Source organism: Dama dama, chromosome 11 (genome assembly GCF_033118175.1).
Source record: "Dama dama isolate Ldn47 chromosome 11, ASM3311817v1, whole genome shotgun sequence".
Lineage (NCBI taxonomy): Eukaryota > Metazoa > Chordata > Mammalia > Artiodactyla > Cervidae > Dama > Dama dama.
In genome coordinates this window covers 78,002,126-78,024,339 of record NC_083691.1, presented here as the reverse complement: position 1 = coordinate 78,024,339, position 22,214 = coordinate 78,002,126, and the positions used below count along the sequence as shown (strand labels likewise).

The 22,214-nt window shown below is 47.2% G+C and overlaps 1 protein-coding gene across 3 annotated transcripts in view; it reads right to left on the bottom strand.

Annotated features, from left to right (window-relative positions):
• The window catches only part of THADA (THADA armadillo repeat containing), a 327,677-nt gene that overhangs the window by 29,517 nt on the left and 275,946 nt on the right, over window positions 1-22,214 (bottom strand). For all 3 annotated transcript variants that reach the window (XM_061155511.1, XM_061155510.1, XM_061155509.1), the window contains one exon: window positions 18,551-18,682. In XM_061155511.1, coding sequence (XP_061011494.1) covers window positions 18,551-18,682 — 132 coding nt within the window. The remainder of the gene's footprint in view (window positions 1-18,550; window positions 18,683-22,214) is intronic.

Sequence of the window (22,214 nt, the reverse complement as noted above, 5' to 3'; positions counted from 1 at the left end):
GCATTCAAATCTTTTATAATCTTACTCACATTTAATCTGCTTGACTTTATAAATTCTGAGGAAGGAAAGTTAAAGTATCTTACTTTGGTTGTCATTTTAACAATTTTTTCCCTAATATTTCTTATAGCCTGTCTTTTTTGAAGGGGATATATATTTTGATGTTATTTTGCCTGATACACAAAAGTTTATACATGTTACATCTTCTTTGTACATTACATGTTTTATCACTATCCAGGGCATCCCTTTCTGACAACTTTCCTGTTGTTCAGTTGCTATGTCGTGTCCGGCTCTTTGCAACCCCATGGACTATAGCCCACCAGGTTCTTCTGTCCATGGGATTTCCCAGGCAAGAACACTGGAGTGGGTTGTCCTTTTCTTCTCCAGGGCATCTTCCTGACCCAGGAATCAAACACGTGGCTCCTGCACTGGCAGTTGAATTCTTTTTTTTTAACCACTGAGCCACCTGGGAAGCCCGACCATCTTCCTACTTTTTGTCGAAACTTTAGTTTGCCTACTATTTCTATTGCCACCTCTGCTTTTGTTTGGTTGCCTGGAATAATTCTGTCCATCCCTTTATTTTCAACCATTCCAAGGCATTTTTGGTGTATCTCTTGTGTCAAAGTGACACAGCTAGAGGTACTCCCTTCTTCCTCAGTAAGAGAACTCTAGGTAATACATCTAGGCCAAAAGAAAACACTTCTCTGCACACAGTGCAGCTAAATATGGCCACAGTATCAATGCCAGTGAGAGGTCCACAGGAGTGTTCTAAGGGGCTCTGGGAGGGCTCCTGAAGAGGGACAGGGCGCGAGTGCTTTACTGCTCTTCGTTCTTTCCTTTCTCCTCATTTGAAATGAGGATGGGGCGGCTGAGGCTTCCAGCAGCTACCTGGGACCAAGATGTGACCTTGAGGATGGAAGCCACATGTCAGGAGAGGGAAGCAGGAAGACAGAGGAAGTCAAAGGGGGTCCCTCGTGACTGGGAGCTGCCAATCAGCCTGGACAATGCCCTGGGGACCCCTTTAACTCAAGAGAGGCAGGAACTTCCACTGTGTTCAAATTATGGTCGGTTTGGTTTTTCTGTTACATGGAGATATCAGATTTCTAAAAATTACATCAGATGCTACCTTTTTGGTGGGGAGGAAAACTCAATCTAAGAGTAACTGTCTTTTTTTCTTTAAAGATTTGAGTCTTAATTCTTATTTCAGTTATATTAGCAGTTATGTTAAAAACACTTAACAATCACATCTGGACAGGTTTTCAAGAAAAACCTTTTCAGGTTTTACAGCTCTGAGTATGGTCTCTTGAGCCACATCAACACCCTCCATGAATCTATGAAAAAATGTGGAATCCTAGACCTACTGTATCAAAAGCTAATTTTCACAAGATCCTCAGAGGTCATCTGTGTACACAGTTAAGTGTGAAAACCACTGCTTTAGAGGGCACTGGTGCCTCCTCCGCTCTTCTGGATAATGTTCATTATTGTCTCAATTTCCTACTTAGACCCTGGGAAGACTCTTTTAAGAGAGTCAACTCATCAGCAGGGCATTCCTGGCCTTTGAAGATCTCGCCCTCACCTCTCCAGTTTTGGTCCTTCCTCTCCCATCCTACTCATACTTTCATGCTGGACCACTTACAGTCCCCTAATGTGTCATGGCACTCCTTGGGGACATACAGAGTTCTCATCTGGAGCCACCTAATAGCCACCGCCCTTCTTCCTTGCTAACAGAGATTCAATTCTGTTATGGAAGGTGATGCATGCAGCTGTAGGTGATGTATGTGGCCCCATCTCATTCTCCTTTGCATGATTCTTCCTCTCTTGGCCTACCTGGCTAGCTCAGATGGCCATGTTCCCAGATCTAGTCAGGGAGACATGCAGAGAGATCTACTAGGGGTAGGCGGTTGGGAGCATTTTTTTCTTCCTGATAAAGAACCTTGGGATAAGCAAACTGTATGTTCTTGCTCCTTCCTTCCTACCTAGAATGTTGAGCAGCTATCTGGAGATTCAAACATCATACTGTAACCATGACAACCAGCAAGAGGTCAAATGTCAACCTGCTGAGGATCACAAAGCAGAAAGACAGGAAGAGCTGGATTCTGGTGTGGGAGTTGGTTTCTTTGCCCCGTTCCTCTTTTCTCTCTTCCTCCTTTCCTCTTTTCTCTATTGGCTCCAAATTCACTCTCCCTTCACCTATCCTTTAGCTGTTATAACATGGAAGTGAAGTATATTCTAGCTCATTAGCTATATTATACTGGATCGCCTATTTGTAATTTATAGTCACAGCTAAGTTGAGCTTTTCATTATGTTACCTGATTCTCCAAACCATCACTCTAAAGTGAGACCAGTGGGTTTTTTGTTCTCTGAGAAGCCAAAATTATTTTTCCCCATGGGTTAGAGCCAGCCCACTCTCATTTAGGCAAACCTAAGCTTGCTCTTCCATACCCTGCCCTCCTCCACACCCAGGTGGCTGGCCTTGGTTCTAGCAGGCTGTGTCATGGGGTACCTTGGCTATTGGGACTGATTAAAAAAAAAAAATTCTGTGGTTTCTGGGGAGTAGATGTAAACTGGAGTGAAAAGAAATTAAAGTTTGAAATTCAGTGAACTTTTCCCTGCTCCTGACATGTGAATAATGACTTGCTGATAGAAGCGGCTTTTTCAAAGATGAAAAACAATCTAAGATTTATGGACAAGTCTGTTCAAAAAGACCCAGCGTTGCTTGCAGCCAAGGTGGAAACAATGTCAGGAGATTCCTAGATGTTTTCTGGTTGGAGGAAGGACAGGGTAGGGAGGAGCTTGGGGAAAAAGATGGCAAGAGGATGGAGGGAGGGGTTGGAACTGGCAGAGGAGAACACAAGATGGTTGGCACTTGGGATGATTTCTTGTGCCCAGTCTCTGAGTTCTAGAGTGACACGAACTGACAACCATTTCTGGCTAATGGCAGTGATACATAAATGAAGCTGTTTTTTGTTATTGTCTTTACCTAAGTGTTCTGAGGCTCACACCTCCTGCATGGATGGTGAGGAAGATGGGGGCCAGAAAAATTGTCCACATTAAGATAAATGAATCTTTTGTCTGAAACTGGAACTTCTGCTTTTAAGAGTTCTGCCCCACTGTTGTGCATTTTGTTCAGTCACTCAGTCGTGTCCGACTCTTTGTGATCCCATGGACAGCAGCATGCCAGGCTTCCCTGTCCTGCACTATTTCTCAGAGTTTGCTAAAACTCATGTCCATTGAATCGGTGATGCAATTCAACCCTCTCATCCTGTGCTTCCTCTTCTACTTTGGCCTTCAAGCTTTCCCAGCATCAGGGTCTTTTCCAGTGAGTCAGATCTTCTCATCAGGTGGCCAAAGTACTGCAGCTTCAGCTTCAGCATCCATCCTTCCAGTGAATACTCAGGGTTGATTTCCTTTAGGATAGACTGGTTTGATTTTCTTGCTGTCCAAGGGCATTTGGGGAGCCACTAGAAAAACATACCTGCCAATTTCTCAGAGTCAAATGTAACATTCTTGGTCAGAATTCTGCTCGTGGTAGAACCAGTCTCTTACCAGCAACTGCTGTCCCCTGTTCCTCCCTGAAAGGCCAGGGCTGGGGGAGGAGCCCTGCTGGGAGCAACTCTGTCACCATGCATCTGGAGAGCCTCCTGGCTCTTGTGGGTGCAGAGCCAACATTTCTGAGTGTCTATTTTATAACCACAGCTTCAAAGTATAAAAATAGAGTGTGAAAAATAAAAACAGGGCTCACAATCAGAGCCTCAATCACCCTGCTGGTTAGAGAGGTTAGAGGAATAATAAAATTAGAGTAACCCAACTGAAAACTTGAAGAGCACTCACGTGCCTTTGCAAGAAAAGTTCCTGGACCAGACTTCTGCATGGCCTTTCCTAAGTGCTTAAGGCAGTTCAGCTCCCACTTAAAGTCTGTTATCACTCCTGTCTTCCCGGGGAGTTATTTATGAAGGAAGGTTCCCCAGCCAGCCTGCGAAGCCAGGCATCTTGAACCGGGATGGCCAAGGTAGGAAAAGTCGAATGAAAAGCCCGCAAAGGTGCCGCTCAATGCTGCTTCTTCAAACTCACCGGAGCTGTAACTCAAAACCTGAAAACAACCTGAATCCTTTTCCAAACACAAAGCGAATCTTTTACGTCACGTTCCATGTATTTTCCTAACTCCATTCCCCAGCCCAGCCCCGCTTCACAGCAGAAACCAATTTGCTGAACACAGTAGGTTCTGGGAGTTTTCCTCCTCGAAGCTTTCATTTGGAACGGATTAAGGAGGAGGAGAGGGTAAGAATCTGACTTTTTTTTCTTTTGCTTTTGAAAAAAAAGTAACACACTGGTGACTTTAAAGCAGAACCACTATGTTCTATGACTGGCTTTGAAAAAGATCAGGAAAATTTCATTTTCTAGTGTAATGGGACAGGATGGGGTTGAGGAGCCCCTGCCAATCCATCCTAATCTAAAGACCGAGCCTTGTTTGGATCACTGGGAACCCTTGGACTTGTCATGAGGCTGGGAAGGGGACTCTGACCCACGGGGAGCTGCCCACCTCAAATCTGGTGTCCTCATTTCTCTCAAAAAAAAAAAACCCCAAAAAACTAAAACATGCTTTAGGACGATATGTCAGCCTGACACAAGTGACTCGAGAAGTTTACCCATTTTTGCTCTGATGAAGGCTCCTGACCTTAAGAAGTTTATGGTGTGGGTGGGATCATAACCAAGAAACAATGGAACACCTTAGCAGTGTGAGTCTGACAAAAGGAAAGAGAATACAAATGCCTGGAAGGTTTTGTGGGAAAGAAGGACCTGGAGCTGGGCCTTATAGAATCATCCATTTATGTTGGTAGATAAGGGCATACAACACAGTCTGGTATTCTTGCCTGGGGAATCCCATGGACAGAGGAGCCTAGAGGGCTATAGTCCATGGGTCGCAAAGAGTCAGACGCGACTTGGCAATTAAACAACAACAAAATGAGGACATACCAGGCACAACACCAATATGGGCCAAAGCACAGAGGGAATTGGCAAGATGTATGTAAAGAGATGACCCTGGGACTCTCTCCCCCACTCCCCATTCTTGGGTCTCTTCTAAATGTGGTTTCCCCATTAAAGAGATACTTTTCCAGGGAATTCTGGCTACGGGTATTGCCATTGCAAGGGTTGTAATCTTGCCTCCTAATAAAGTTTGTTCGCAATTTGGGTGATGTGTGTTCCTAAGAAACGTAACAGAGATAAGCAATTAAACTTATCAAGGCAGTGAGAAATTGTAGATTAAAATTCTTATTGTGGATTATTGATTAACCTCCTTTTCTCACAAAATTGGCCATATGAGCTGCTAAAAAAAATAATTTGGATGCAAATACAGGGAAACCCTGTTGATTTTAAGTAAATAACACCTGAGAGGGTAAACTCCCAATAGCTTAAGGCCAGAGGCTCTATCTTAATTATGTCTGTGTCCCTGGCGATTAGCAAGTGGCCAGAACTTTCCAGGAACTCAGTAATTAGTATCTATATGAAAACAAGAAGATGGGAAATGGTGAGACGTGATGGTCCCATCTCCCCAAATCAACATCCCCTCCGTACATAGGAACAGACTTTCCAGCTGCACAGGCGACATATTTCCGAGCCTCTTATGCTGAGCCGTGTAGTACACGACCAAGTCCTGGCTGATGGAGTGCCACTGGAAGTGGTGTCTGTGACTCCCTCTCTCCTGCTCACTGGATGGCGGATGTGGCAGTGGGAGCCAGAACTGCTGTCTTGGACCAGGAGAGGGACAGTTGAGGCCGACACTGGCGGGGCACCAAGAAAGGGGGTGTGGGTCCCTGATGATGGTGGAGCCTCACAGCCGTCCACTAGCCTTTCTGTGAGAAGGGAGAGACACATCACTCACTCATTTAGGCTGCTTTTCACTTGGGTCTATTACAGGTGCCAAATCTAGACCCTGGCCAATACGTCAGCTTTCTCCAGTCTGAAACTCCAAGAAAACACTTTAGAAAGTCCGTTTTAAGATGGGCCCCAAACTAAGATCTTTAACTGTGCTCCTGTCACTGGGGCACTTCAGCTGAAGGTGGGGGGAGGGTAGAGAAGGAAATGAAGAGAGAGAGGAAAAAACAGAGGAGGTGAGCTGCCGGCAAGGCCAGCCTCTGTCTCTGATTCTCACCTGATGCTTTCACCCTCACTCCTGTGGATAAGCCTCACGAGAAACCACTTTGGAAAAGCTGAATTACTGCCATACAGTGAGGAGTTCCTCATTTAGATGATGGTGGGAACACTTCCTCCTTCCTCAATCCTGATACATCAGAAAACTGGCCAGACCATAATCTCCTAGAATCCCACTCTCCTCAGAACTCCTCTCGATACACTTATCTCCTAACTGCTTCTGTGTAGGGTCTACAAAGAGCCACCCTGAGGGGCATACGGATTTATAACACACCAACCCATACATGATCTAAAGGCACACACACACACCTTTCCTGTGCACACAGGTAAAAACACTCCTGGAGATGCCCTACCACTACCAGAGCCACCTCCCCTTCTGTTCTGTCTACACCAGCTCCTGCTACATGGATTCCTGAAGTCAAAAAAGAGCAGCAGAGTCAAGGAAGACCAGGCTATCGCTCTGAGAGACTTGAGAACATGGCTCGAGGGTTTCATAGGCAGGATGAGGGCCTTACAAGTCTCTGACAGGATGCTGAGGAACGAGGGGCTAGCATGGTGGCCAGACGTGACTTTTCAGGCAGTAGCTATGTTGTAACAGTTTGCGTTAGACAATCCTTTGGTTGCTGGGACCAGAAGAAGATGTCCTCTGGCAAGTCTGTCGGTGAGAGTACTCGGTGGGGCTCGGTACTCTCAGAGTGGAAGTCAGGCCCAAAGCTGAGGTGGAAGCTAGGGGTGCTGCTGGCCTCAGTCATCCTAAGCAGTCCAGGAGTAAATGGAGATGCAGGCCATCTCTGGTCATCCCTGACAGAGAAGGGACCCCAACTCATGAAACTGGCCCAGGTTTCAAAACGGAAGACTGCACACACAGGTGCACACAGGACCCTTATATCCTGACATGGCCTCTCGGGGGAACGTGGAGGCTCCTGAGGTCGGGAACGAAAGCACAGAAGAGGAGAGTTGAGGCCACAAGCAGGAGAATGAGGCTCACAGGACATTGGGCTCGCCCTGACAAAGAGGGAAGATGAAACCCACACCAGCACCATATGGCCTGAGCCCCAGACTGTGGGTTCATCATTACCCATGGGGCCGTCACCTTGTGCCCTAGGAGCTGGCTTCCACGAGCAGCAACAGGGGAGGCAAAATGATGCAAAAATGACTGTCATTTCCTTTAGAGGAGCCGGTTGTTGTCCCTCTGAGGCTTAGTCACTGGGAGGCCATGGAAACAATCCCATCACCCTAGCAACCAGGTGGAGGCAGGGTACCACGTGGCGGTGGTAACCTGCTCCGATTTAAGACCGGAGCATTAGTCTGCGTTTGCTTCTGCACATCAGGTGGGGCGGCTGCCAGTGACGCACTCACTGAGACGCAGGTGAACGTCAGGAGCCCAGGCTTCCTGGGACAGCAACAATGGGAAGGGCATTTGGTACGTGCTAACTGGGGCTCTGCTAGGTTAGTCCACTGAACCTGGGGTGGGTGTGTGGGGCTCCTGCCTTGATCAAGCATGCTAGTTTTGAAGGAATAAATGAGAAAATACAGAACTAATTCCTGCTCAGCTACTTTGCTTCAACAGCCATTTCCCCTCGCCCTCTGCCCAGGCAATGCCAGCGGTCTGCTTGGGAGTTAGCACTGCAATTGCTAACTTGTTGTGATTCCTTCCCTGGAACCTACTGACAATATAGATGGACATCCAGATGGTCCTGGGAGAAGGCCCGGGAGGGAGCAAGGCCGTGGAATCTCAGGGCTGACGGCAGGGTGTGGTTTTATTGCTGGGAGATGCCTGGTTTCACAGAACACTCTGTTCTTCCCACCCCTGTGATGCTGGAGTTCCTCCAAGCTCTCTCTTCCAGGGAACCTTCCATTGCCTCTGCCTCATGCAACAGCATCAATCTTACCCTCGATGAGTTCTCTCCAACCCAGAAGTCTGGATTATTCTCAGTGGGCACATGACATTTCTGTCACTTTGTCTCTATAAATTAATAATGGCTTGGGGAGCAGTGGAGAGAAGCGCTTTTCTGCGTCTCGGGGGTCTGTGTTTTAGGCCTCATTTCCTTACTAATTATGTGACACTGGGGAAATCATTTATTTACCTGGGCTTCAGTTTCCCCAACTGTTAAGTAGAGGCTCTAAAACCCTCAGATTGTGTGATTCCTTTTCTCTAGGAAGGACAGGAAAATGGGGACACACTCAGCGTTCACCAAGGACCTCCTGCCACATCTGGCTGCAACTGCCCCAGCCGCCACAACTTCTATTCCCTTTTCTAGGACAGATTTTGTTTATCTGAAGTCTAGGGTCTCCAATCCATTTTCCTGGGTAATGATTCCAGTGTCTTCTTTTTTAAACACAGCAGTGAGTTTAGAAGACTCCCAATGCCCGCTTTCTATTAACTCCTAGGTTCCAAACCTAGAGGCTCGGCTTAGACTCCTTTTCCTGTCTTAGAAGTGTTGAGTGCAAAGCCTTTGTCACCACAGGAACCTGAGCTCCAACTTGAAACTTAGCCAATTCCAACTTGAAACTTATCTCCCACAAGACCCAGGGTCCACTACCTCAATTCTCTGAATTTCAGAGAAATTCAGAAGATAGTAAAATGGAGAAGAGAGCAAACTATTTCACAGAGTGGCTGTGAAGATCACAAAAGGTAAAATGAAGCAGAAGCCTCCAGAGGGAAATGTTCTCCTCCCCTGCTGGCCCACCCTGCCCTGGCCTACACAGCCAGACAAGGGCCCCAGGAAGAAAGGGCCATCATTCTCAGAGCTGCAGCCACCAATGTTTGCCTTCCAGATGGATTCATTTGGCACAGGTCCCAGCCCACTGACCAGAGCCTGATGATCAACTGAAAGGCATTCCCTGGCTGGGCACTTCCCAGGGCCAGCCCCAAGCTTGACCCAGGGACCCCCACAGATGAAACCCTTGCTCAAGTAAAGGGCAGGATGGGATGGGAGGGAGAGGGGGAATTAATCCAGGACCTGCCACTGCAGAAGAGGTGGGTCTAACTATGGCTGAGTTAACCCACCCTAACAAGGACCCGCCATCTCAGGGCAACTTCACAGCCCAGCATCCACACAGCTCCACCTCTTCTACCTTAAGTCGTTTCTAAAAATACTAACCTCTATTGGGTTTAACTACTGTGATTGTACATCCCTCCACTCCATTGATCATCAAGAGTGATTTTTGTTGAGCATCTATTATGTACCCGGTTCTGGGAATACAGTAACAAGCAAAGCAAGCAAAAATCCTAAATCCCTGGAATTTTTATTCTGGTACATGCATGCTAAGTCGCTTCAGTCATGTCCCACTCTTTGAGATCCTATGGACTGTAGCCCACCAGGCTCCTCTGTCCATGGGATTCTCCAGGCAAAAATACTGGAGTGGGTTGCCCTGTCCTCCTTCAGGGGATCTTCCCGACCCAGGGATCAAACTCCCATCTCTTACGTCGGCAGGTGGGTTCTTTACCACTAGCGCCACCTGGGAAGCCCTTTATTCTGGTGGAGAGAGACAAATAACAAGGTAAGTAGACAGTAAAATAATAAGACGGTCCAAGAACCATGCAGAGAATAAAATCAGCAGGGTGAAGTATCAGCAAATGATTGAGTGGAAACTGTAAACTGGGTGGGGTGGTCAAGGCATCTCTGCAGACAGGACACTGAAGCTGAGATTGACAAGACAAGGAGTCAGCCGTGTGGGACCAGAGGAGACCATTCCAAGCAGTGGGCCCAACTAGTGCAAAGGCCCTGAGGCTTGGTGAGCCATAGGACCCCCAGAGGAGGCCAGGGTGCTGGAGCTGAGAGAGAGGGAGGGGGCCTAACAGGGGATGAGGCTGGAGAGAGAGGCAGGGGTGAGGTTGGGGAGGGCTTTGTCTGTTACTTCAGGAGTGGGGTTTTATTCTGAGAAGGAAGGGAAGGTCTGAGGAGGGGGCAACATCCTCTGATCTGTTTCCTGAGAAGGGCCCTTCAACAATGTCAGGGACTGTGGACTGCAGGCAGATGAGAACAGAGGCAGGAAGGCCAGGCTGGACGTTTTCGCTGGTGTCCAGGTGAGAGATCCTGGTGGCTTGAACTGGCACGTGAAACAGACCTTGTGGACAGGCACTTTGCAAATATTTGTTGGATGAATATGCGTGATGGCATCACTTCTGGCCTCATACTTAAATAGTAAAAGAAAAACCTGTGGTTTATCTATGTAGGAGTAAGAGGAGGAGTGAGAAAACAATTCAGAACTTAAAAATACGCACAAGGAATGAGAGAGGCAAGTAAGTTCAGCTTGTCCCCAGGGGCATTTAGGTCAGGCTTGGAGGCAGCTATGAGGGGAATTCTAGGGTGGTGGTCACTGTTCTCGAGAAACAGGGACTTGGTACCTGCATGTGAGATGACACTCCTGGGGGCTTAAAGGTCATCTAAAATGGAGGCTGGGGCCAGTCTCCGGGGCCTCCGAACAGAAGAGACACTTTGGAGACAGCGTATCTGAGTAGAAGAGGAAAGAAGCTATTGGAAGGCCGAGGCAGGAGGGAGGCCAGACCCAGAGGACCGGACCCTATAAACCTGCAGGAACGGGAAAAGAGCAGGACCTTCCGCTGGGCACACGGCCGGGGGCGGCTCCGGACGTTCCAGGATGGAACTGTCTGTGACTCAGCACGAAGCCCGTGGGCCTCAGGCTTTGCTGATGGAGCGGTCACCGCAGGGCTGTTTTGCAATGTCACAGTGACCCAGGCTCCCTCCCGGCTTGCTCAAGGGCTGGAGCGTGTGAGCCATGTTCACACTTCTCATGCGGTCCCTTGGGCTCTGTGTGGTGATGACAGCGTGTGCGTGTCTATGTGTGAGGGGTGGGGTGTGTGTGGTCGGGGGAGGAACATGTTTGGGGGGAAACTGACCAGGCGTCGGCTCTCTTCTTCCTCACCTTCCTCTCTTCTTCCTCACCTTGCCCTGGCTGTGTAACTGTTTCCAATTAGCCCAACAAATAGACTATGGCCACCTGCCTCCTGCCTAGTTCTCTCACCTCTGAGTCTCAAGTTTTCTACATCCTGCTCCTGTCTATACTCTTCCGCCTCCCTGCTGAGCTCCATCAGTGTTCTAGGATTTCTTTGGCCCTCATGCAGAGCATGGAGGCGCCGGCACTGTTTCTTGGTTATCCCAGGGCCACAGCCCACAGTCCCCAGGCTGGCTCCCTGGCCCTTCAGTCTGAGACTCAGACACAAGAGGTGTGAGTAAGGAAGGACCAAACAGTCCGGCGGGGCTGCCAACTCTTACCCCATGAGCCCCAGACGGTGAGTCATGCGCAAAGACGGCCTCTCCAGATTGTTCGAAGCAATGAACATCACCACGCATGGCCCCGTGGGCCAGTCCCAGCAGGGAGGGTCAGTCTGCCTGTTCTGGAGCTTCGTTGCTTCAAAGGGCACTGTAATATCCTCAGGGTACTCACGACTGCTGACACAACTATCGACTGGTAGGCGGCCTACTGTGGAAGATCAGCCATCAACACCAACGGAGTACCTACTGTGTACCTAACAGAAGACAGTCTCTAAACTCGTGGGCGAGTTGGGAAGACAGAACTAAAGTGTATGAAAGAGCAAATGATAAAAGAGTAGAAAATCAAGGGCTGTTTATAACCAAACTGCTGCAGGAGTTCAGAAAAAGGGGAGATCTTGGAAGGTGGGGGGCATTGCAGAGAAGGTGGGATTTAGGGTGTCACCCCTAAACATTTCTATTTGGCAGAATGAGCAGGCATTCTATGACTGTTTTGTGGGTGGGGACGTGGTGGAAGGGAGGGATGAGAACTCCTTGGAGCCAGTACTCCAAGGAAAAGAACCACCCATCGCTCATGTCCACAAGGAAACGTGTGCTCACTTCTCTCTCCCTTTCTGTCTCTGTCTCTCTCTCCCAAAAGTCCTCTATTCTTTTATAACACTCTCTTCATAAGAAAGTTTCTGCCTTTTATGTCAATTATATCTAAAAAAACAAAAACAAAAAAAAAGTTTCTACCAAGAAGTCATCATTCTTTTTTTTTTTTTTTTTTTGCAGTCATCATTCTTGAACCTAAACACTGACAGTGGTCTGAGGTCTGGACCTCCTTGTTAACTGGCCTCTTTCTTTTCCTGCATCAACCAAAGAGACTGTTGGGTATCAGAAGCTTTTTTGAATCTCATAAACAGAAACAAGGAAAGGAAGGAGGGCTTCTGAGTCAGGTGGCATTCCCTGGCTGAAGCTGGAAGAGGAGGGATAGAGGGAGATCCTGAGCCAGAGAAGGTGAGGAGGCCAGCCCCCTGCCTGCTCGAGCACCACAGCCCACCCCCTGCCCCTGCATCTCCTCCGGCTCACAGTGAGCACCTCCTCTGCAAGGTGCGCATGCAGGGCTCCCCCTCAGGCCTCTAGATTCAGGCATCTCGGCAGCACCCCTCAGGTCAGACCCTCCGTCCTCTTATCCTAGAGTTTTCAAGTCTGACACTACTGTATCAAGTGAGACTCAGCAGAGACCATGTATCAGAGACAAAGGATTCTACAAAAAAAGAAAGGCTATGCAAATGCAAACTATCATACACAGGATGGATAAACATCAAGGTTCTACTATATAGCAGAGTATCCTGTGATAAACCACAATGGAAAAGAAGATGACAAGAATATATGTATGTATAACTGAATCACTTTGCTGTATGGAAGAAATTAATACACTATAAATTAACTACACTTCAATAGAATTTTTTTAAAAAGGCTAAGGAATAACCTCAAATTGCTGAATTTTGGCCATCTTCTACACCTCTGGGTGTGTTGTTTTTTGAAGGTGCCTTTCATCCTCTCCTCCTCAACAGGCTGTTGAAGTTTGTATCTTCACAAGTGCCTCCTCTGCTGCTTCTACCTAGAGCTCTGCCTCATGCAGAATCACACAAATCTAGTGATTCCAATTTAAATAGTGTCCAGGCTGGGGTTTTTTGCCTCATATGGAAGCGCTTGTTCAAATGAGCTCAGATGTGAAATCCTGGGGTATGAATCCGTAAGACAGAAGTGAGTGAGCTGCTCGGGTGGAAGCGGAGAGCCCAGGAAGTGGGAGCAGCCAGACAATGGCCTTTAGTGTCTCCTGCATCTGCCATGAGAGCACTTTCCAGAGCATTTCAGGGCTTGATGTCAAGTCAGAGCAGGGGCAGGAGTGAGGTGCAGCCCCACCTGCAGTCCTGCCCGAACACTGTCTCTTCCCTCCTGAGACTTTCAATCTCCTCCTCTTGAGTCCCAGGGCTTCCCAGGTGGTGCTAGTGGTAAAGAACCCACCTGCTAACACAGGAGATGTAAGAGACGCAGGTTCGATTCCCGGGAGGAGGGCATGGCAACCCACTCCAGTATTCTTGCCTAGAGAATCCCATGGATAGAGAAGCCTGTTGGGCTACAGCCCATGGTGTCACAGAGTGGGATATGACTGAAGCGACTTAGCATGCACGCACTCAAGAAACACCACGCGCGCCATTTCTTCTGTTCCTCTTAGCATGCTGTGACTGGTGGAGAGGGGAGGGGGGGCGATCGGTGGGGCAGGTCCCGCTGATGGGGCTTCCTCACGTCCAAAGCTGAGGGAGCTTCAGGGGTGCTCAGAGTGTTATTAACAGCCGAGGAGTTCCACTTTCCAGGTGACCATGTGGGGTGGAGCACGGGCTGGAACACAGTGGAACTCAGCAGGCAACAAGGTAAACAACAAATCCACCCTCATGAGGGCTATCTGAACACCAAGTTATGTCCTCCAGGCCTTGCAGAATCACTAACCCATTCACACCACAAACTTCCACCTCAAGGCAGCTGTGTGCACAGTGACTGGTTTCACGCAGGCCTCTTCCATGGTTTCTAGCCAGAGCCACCAGTTCCAGCAGCTGCTCTGTGAGGGAGTGCTGGGCCTCCCAGGGGCACTGCGCTGCGTATTGGAGAGGGAAGGACAGAGCCAACAGTGCGCGCTGTTCCTCCAGCAGATAAAGATCCCCCTCTGCCCTCTCCTTTTCCATTGCCGATGCTCCAAGGCCTAAGGAATACTCTGTCCCAGATCACGGTGACTGTGGCCTCTACATGCCTTTCCTGATTCCCGGGTAGTTTCACTTCCTGGAACGCTACAGTCCCAGTGCTCTGACAGTGCCAGAGGCGTGTTCAGGTACCTCCCTTGGACACCTCCCAGGTTTGAAGCCTTGAAGTCATCTCCGCTTTCCCTTCTCTACCACCGCCCACGAGCACAGCCCCAAACCCTCTTGAGTCTACCCCACACTCTCTCCATCCCATCACTGCTGAAGGCAGCTCATGAGGACATTAGCCCACCAGGCTCCTCTGTCCATGGGATTCTCCAGGCAAGTATACTGGAGTGGGTTGCTATTCCCTTCTCCAGGTGATCTTCCCAACCCAGGGATCGAACCTGGGCATCACAGGCAGATTCTTTACCGTCTGAACCACTAGGGAAGCCCGAGGATGCTTGATACCAGCTCCCAGCTGATCTGTCTCACCCCCACTGACGTGTCTCCAGCCCTGATCCATCTCACACGAGGCTTCCAGAAAGAGCTCCTCAGGTCCACATTCCTGGCAGCATTACTCCTCTGAGCCCTCGCCAGTCTCCCTTCACCTATAGGAAGAGGTCCTCGGCTTGGCATTCAAAGCCATCCAAATGTGGTGGCCGCCCCTGCCTTTCTAGCTTTGATTTCTGCTCCACTCCCCTGGCCTCAGCCTGTGTTCTGGCCACACACATCCACCAGCTGCTCCTTAGAAAGCTCTCAAGTTGCCCTCAACTTCAAGTCTGGCTCCGGCTTTTTCTTCCATGTTGAGATGCTCTCATTTGTGTGCAGCTTATCCCTTGCTTTGGGCAGCTCCACTCTGAGGAACCTCCCCAGGCCCCACAATCAAAATGCACCCCAAGGTGGGAGGGGGGATCGGGATGGGGAATACATGTAAATCCATGGCTAATTCATGTCAATGTATGACAAAAACCACTACAATATTGTAAAGAAATTAGCCTCCAACTAATAAAAATAAATGAAAAAAAAAATGCACCCCAACTTCTCCACATCCCCAACAGGCTGTCAGTATGAGCACAGAGCTCCTTCTGTCCCTATCCAACCATCACTTACAGGATGAGATCTCAGTGGCAAGGACTCCTCATGGTTTCTTTCTTTCTTAGGAGGAGAAGAATTAACACTTAGCCTTCTCAAAGAAGCCATTAAATATTAGCCTCATTTAATATGATTATTTTACTGTGGCACTTTTTAAACCACTGATTTGAGGACAAAATTATGTACGTGTATTTTTAAATTCCCTGGTGGCTCAGATGGTAATGAATCTGCCTGCAATGCAGGAGACCTGGGTTCGATCCCTGGGTTGAGAAGATCCCCTGGAGGAGGGCAAGGCAACCCACTCCAGTGTTCTTGCCTGGAGAATCCCTATGGACAGAGGAGCTTGGCTGGAGTTGCAAAGAGTCAGACAAAACTGAGTGACTAAGCACAACACACACAGCACATTTTCAAGGTCAGTAAGGAGAAGGAAATGGCAACCAACCCACTCCAGGATTCTTGCCTAGGAAATACCATGGAAAGAGGAGCCTGGTGGGCTACAATCCCTGGGACCACGAAAGTCGGACACAACTTAGCGACTAAACCACCACCACCCTTTTCAATGTACTTAAGACTCAGCAGTAGCAACTAACTTGGAACACCAAAGAGCAAGCCAGTAGCTGAGTATGCTAGAAAACCCCTGTATGCTGAAGGAATGTGAAAACTTAACCATCAGCTGCTTGGTATCCTTGAGAGATGTCAAAATAAGACAATACTGTTCTCGTGAATCAGCTGGCTAAATATTGACTAGAGTGAAAAATCAGGGTGGTGGTGCCCAGTCCTCAGTTACTTTCCATCTAAAGCAGAAAGATGTGCATTTTTTTTTTTTTTAAGAAAACCACGCTGCATTATGGAGTTCTGTCTAAGCAATGCTATCAGGCAGAACAGGGAACACACGGGGACACGGTGCACGATATCCTCACACAGTGATGTCATGCTGCTGGGATCTCTGAATGTGAGGAATCTGGCTTGGGTTTGAGTTTTTGGATGCAAAATTCACTCAAAATGAGTTTTTAAAAAAGATGGAGGTGGGGCAGGATGTTTTCACATAATTTACGTGGAAGTAGTTACACTGGGGGGCGGAATACTCGATAACCAGGCAGATGATCTATCAATATATATACTGTATTAGTCTTTTCTAGTTGTGGAATTGGATTTTTAAAAAAACATTTTATTTTGAAATAATGTTAAACATACAGAAAAGATGCAAGTATAGCAACTACTTGTGTTTAACACTTACACACACAGTTTTATTTTTTCTGAGCCATTTGAGAGTAAGTGGCAGTCACTGTGCCCTTCTCCACTTTAATATTTCAGATGTGCATTTCCTAAGAATAAAAATACTCTTACAAAACTATAGTACGGTTATCAGATTCAGGAAATTTAATATTGATTTTAATCTACAGACAATATTTCAATGTTGCCAGCTACTCTAATCATTTTCTGTATGGCTTTTCACCCCTCCAGTACAGGATCTGGTCCAGGGTAACATATTACATTTAATCATTTTAGATTCTTGTCTTTTTTCACACCTCAAATCATCTTTTATAGATCAAGATGGGGAATACAAAGACAAGTAGCCTTTTACATTACTTACCCCTCAAGGCTTTCACACATGGAACTGTACATGCAAGACACTGAATATATAATTACTGATTTCTATTTCTTGAGAAAAACCAAAAGGAGGGAGAACATGGTAATGAACATGGAAAAATTAGGAAAGAAATCAAAGTAGTAGGGCAAATACTTTAAAGATTAGGAGAGAAGAAGTCCACTTATGAATTACAGCATGAAATGATATTTCCCATCTTTGGTGAGAGGGTCGGTCCTGCAGTAATCTAATGAGTATTACATTCTACCAAATGCTCACTGAGCACTCGCTGGGTGCTCCATGTATCCTTCTAAGGAACATGTACAGTTGGAAAAAGGAATAAATCATCAACGGCAGAATTTTGGGTATGAGGAACTCTGAAAGCTTGGGACAGGGATGGGAGAAGGCTGCTTGCACAATGCTCGCAGGGCCAAACTGAAGGTTTTCCCACTGAGAGGCCAAGCTGATCCTGGCTAAACTTCAGTAGTATCATGGGAGATTACTAACACACTAGCTTCCTCTACATATGCAGAGAAAAGTGACCAGACCATTATAAGAGAGGACTCAGGTATAGGGAAGTTCACACATTCCAGAAGAAGCTCCCAGGGGAATTCAGTTCAGTTCAGTTCAGTCCCTCAGTCGCGTCCGACTCTTTGCAACCCCATGAACCACAGCACGCCATGCCTCCCTGTCCATCACCAACTCCCGGAGTCCACCCAAACCCATGTCCATTGAGTCGGTGATTCCATCCAACCATCTCATCCTTCTCCCTTTCTCCTCCTGCCCTCAATCTTTCCCAGCATCAGGGTCTTTTCAAATGAGTCAGCTCTTTGCATCAGGTGGCCAAATCAGGTGACCCAGGGGAATGAGGGACCCCGAATCAGGTACCAACACTGTATGGCTGCTTCCCCTCCCATTCTGCTATCCATTAATGTAAACTTCCTTGCTCAGCTTGTGACTATCTATCTCAAAATGGTATTCTTCTCCCCTTTGGGATGGCTGGCCCAGAGATCTTTCCTGACATCTAGCCCCAAATGCAGGGAATCCAAGTCTACCAGAGCAGTCACCTTCCCATATGGCCATTTGCTCAGAGGTGTGACCTTGCTTCTATTCCACTTAGCCCTGTCCCTTCTACCCAGCAGTCCATTTTCTGTCTTTAGCCTGGAGTTCCCGTTTGCTTCCACAGCACTTGCCCTCACATACAGGTGACCAGGGCCAAGAACTCTAAAAATGCTCATATTATGAGTGGTTATGAACTCAGAACTACTCATCTAGGCTGCTCCTCTTTCCACTCCCCTCCGGCCTCCTGTCACCACCAAATGAAGAGCCAAGACATGAGGAGGATCAACTTGAAATGCATGGAGGAACCAAATGATGGATCTGTAATTCCTGGATTATGTAACCACACAGAAAATCCAGACTTGGCCTTATTTAAAAAGGATGACCATGTGACCAAGAGAAGGTACTGATAGATATTTATCTTTGAAAGCAGTTTTTCTCTATAATGTCCTAGAGAAGGTGGCAGCAAATTGTGGCTAGCAAATCAAATCTGGGCAGCCACCTGCTTTTGTAAATAAAGCTTTATTGGAACACAGTCATGTTCACTTGTTTGCCTATTGCTTAGGCTGCTTTCCCACTAAAATGGCAGAGTTGAGACAGAGACTGAATGGCCTAAAAGATTCACTCTCTGGCCCTTCACAGAAAATGCGTCAACTCCTGTCTAAGAGCTCTGTAGGCATTGAAGAGAGATAAGAACAAGGTACCTGTTGACTGGCAAGTGTTTTCCTGTGACATGGCGGTCATCACAGTTTCCGTGGCTGCATCTCGGACGACTTGCTCCTCACTCTGCAGGAGGGTGAGGACACACTTCCAGAGAGCAAGCGTATCCTGCAGTCCTAAGAAGGCCAAAAAGAATTCAGATTACCTAGGACGAAATCTACAGGCTGGCACAAATAACTGCTTCAAATCCAGTACTGAATGAGGTATTCCTTTTTTTGTGGGTATTGCAAGGAAGGGAGACCTGAGCATCAGATAAAACAGGAATAGCGAGGACCATAAGGGGACAGGTTTGGAAATGTCCTTTGGAATAGGAAAGGCTTTTGGAGGCAACCGGCCCCAGGCAAGGCCCCCACGAGAAGATATGGCCTGGCTGACTCAGGCCTAGCTGTCCACAATGACTCATATTTCTCAGGAATGAAACTTTATGCCTCAAGAGTGCTTTGGGGAAACTAGCCAAGTGTTGATCTGAGTGACTGTTTGAGCTTATAAATTCCGAAAGCAAAGTTTCAATCAAGATTATGCTTTGGTTGGGGGGGAGGGTGGGCAAGAACCGAAAAAAAAAAAAAGCCAAGAGCCACAATATAGGCTGGGCAATGTCCTGACCACCGCCACTGCCCCCTGGGCAGGGACCCCATCAAGTCCACGTGCCTGGTGCTGCTGGGGCCACAGAGAAGGAGCAGAGAGCGCCTGTCCCTGAGCGACCGAAATGGACATCAAGTGGAGAACACGCGGTAAGGAGAAGGCAGGGCTGGGCATGCGTGGCTGTGACACGCTCCAGAGGAAAGGTCCCAGGGGGCTGGTACAAAGGAGCTGGGCTGCATGAGGGAGGGAAGGGGGTGGGGCCTCAGAGGAAGGACACTGCTGTGCAGGTTGGTTGGGTCACCACAGGAGACCACCACTCACCATCCCTTGCCTTTTTAGCGGGGAACCAGCTCTGCCCCGAGAACCCTCCTTATCCCACCTTCTCCCACATCCGTCCACAGAGCACCCGGCTGCACTGCCACCAACGCTTCAGTCATTCTGAGAATAGCAATGGCTCCTCTGGGGTATGTGCTCTCTGGTCTGTTATAAATCTGGCTTTACATTTTACTCAGTTTTTCCTTTTTTTTTTTTTTGGAGTTGAATATGACTTCATTCATTTTTTTTCTTTTTATTTATTATTTTTATTTTTTAACTGGAGGATAATTGCTTTATAATAATACTGTGTTTCTGCTGTACCACAGTGTGAATCAGCTTAAGGACACATATATCCCCTCCCTCTTGAGCCTCCCCTACATCCCACTACTCTAGGTTGTCACAGAGCATTGAGCTCAACTCCCTGTATTATATAGCAGCTTCCCCCAAGCTATCTGTTTTGCACATGGTAGTATATATATATGGGGCTTCCCAGATGGTGATAGTGGTAAAGAACCTGCCTGCCAATGCAAGAGACTTAAGAGATGCTGGTTCAGTCCCTGGGTTGTGACGATCCCCTGGAGGAGGGGATGACAACCCACTCCAGTATTCTTGCCTGGAGAATCCCATGGACAGAGGAGCCTGGTGGGCTACAGTCCATAGGGGCTCAAAGAGTTGGGAGTAACTGAAGCAACTTAGCATGCACACACACACTGTATATATGTCAATGCTACTCTCTCAAGAATCTATCCATTCCATTTGTCCTCTAGGGTTTCAAATTTTCCTTTCTTAATATTTTCTTATACCCCCAAAGTCCTCAATCTTTCCTCTTTAGTCCATTTCAATTTTTCTTTCTCCTTAAACAACTTTGGTCTGTCCTTCACTTGTCCCCACGCACTTTTATGTCTTTTGCCTCTCAGTTCTGTACCTGTTTTTTATGTTATGGCAGGCCATCAGCTGCCACCGACCTAATTCCTCATTGCCTGTAATGCTCTAACCAGCTCCAGCAATTCATGATGAACTAATGGCTTTTGCCCAGGACTCAATTTCACTCAGGAATTCCACATTATTCCATATACAGTTTCCTGATATGAACTTGGGTTAGAACAGCCAAAGTTACCCAGAAAATGTGCTGCAAAATGATATTATCCTCCCTGGAGAAGTGTCACTGCAGTATATAAACCTTGGCTCTTATTCTTCTGGGTCCAATGATTAAACAAAAATGGTAGCAGCCCCCCTTTAAGTCCCCCTGTGGGTGTGAAAAAAATGGCCTAAAAGTCACTTAGAAGAAAGATTTAAGAAGATACCAAAGACAACTGTTCCTCAGAGAGATCCAGGGACATGAGACACTTGATTAGTCTGAACTCCGATAACACTTAAAATTTGAAACTCACCATCTGAAAAAGCAATTCTCTTTTTTATTCTGAAAATCTTTTCTCCACAACTATACTGAAAGCTCCCTGGATGCAGGGACCATGATTTATTCTCCAGGGTTGGGCATGGAGGAGGAGTACAAAAACAGAATTCCAGTAACGGATGGAAGAGAATCCCAGTGTGGTTAATGTGAGTATAAGATGGCAGGAGAGGGGCAGGGTCAGTACTGAGACATGGCTCTGGGTCCTGAGTTTTCCTTTTATAAAACCCTATGCTTAAAACAAAACAAAATGGTTGAATCCCTTCTTGTTCACCTGAAACTATCACAACATTGTTTCTTAATCAGCTATACCCTAGGAAAAAAAAAAGAAAAAACAAAACACTACAATCTGAAAAAATATCTTTAAGTGAAAACAAAAACCCCTATGCTTTTTCAATTCCTTTGGATTTCCTAAAGCTTGGTTTTCCCAACCACCACTGATACGATGCTCTTTCCTAATTATTACTCTTGAATGATAGGGGATAACAGTGAGGAAAGAGACATGAACGTGGTCAATATAGTTGGAGCTGTACATCCATCTGATTTTAAAACATCTCTACCTTTCTTTCCCAAAGATGCCTTAAATCTTTTTATTTTATATTTTGGCCATGCTGTGCAGAATGTAGAAACTTCCATCACCGGGGATAGAATCCATGCCTCCTGTAGTGGAAGCATGGAGTCTTAACCATTGGACCGCCAGGAATTCCAAAGATGCTTTAAACTTAAAACTACTTTCAGTGAAATGAACTAGCAGTCTTTCCAGTCTCTTAAGCCAGAAGCCTTGACTGTTTCCTTTATAGTAACCTCAACACCAAGTCCTGCTGAGTCTACTTCCTAAATGCCTTCAAGCCTGGCCTTTTCTCTTCCTCAAGGCTACTCTTCACTCTGACCCATTCATTTCTCATCCAGATCACTGCAACAGGCTTCCTGAGAGAGGTGATAGTTAGGCTGCCTTGAAAGACAAAGAGAAGTCAGTCAAGCAGCAGTTTGTTTAGAGAACTGTTCCCTGCTGATGACACGTGGGGCCTAGGGGCCGGTGAGGAAGGAGAAGCGGCCAGGGTATGGAAGAGGAAGGGCCTTCTGAGCCAGGCTAAAGAGTATTTAGGTTTCATCCTGAAGGCAATGGGCACCCACTCAAAGGCTTCAAGCAGTGGAGGGAAATGCTCAGATCTGTATTTCAGAAAGACCACAGAGGGCTTTTGGAAGCATAAGGAGAATGGCTTGGGGGACAAGACTAAAAGAAAAGAGGCCAGTTAGGAAGCTGTTGGTGAAAAGTAATTAGAGTAGGAACTGAGAGGATGGGAATATCGTTCAAAGATATAAAGGTATGGTGCATGCTG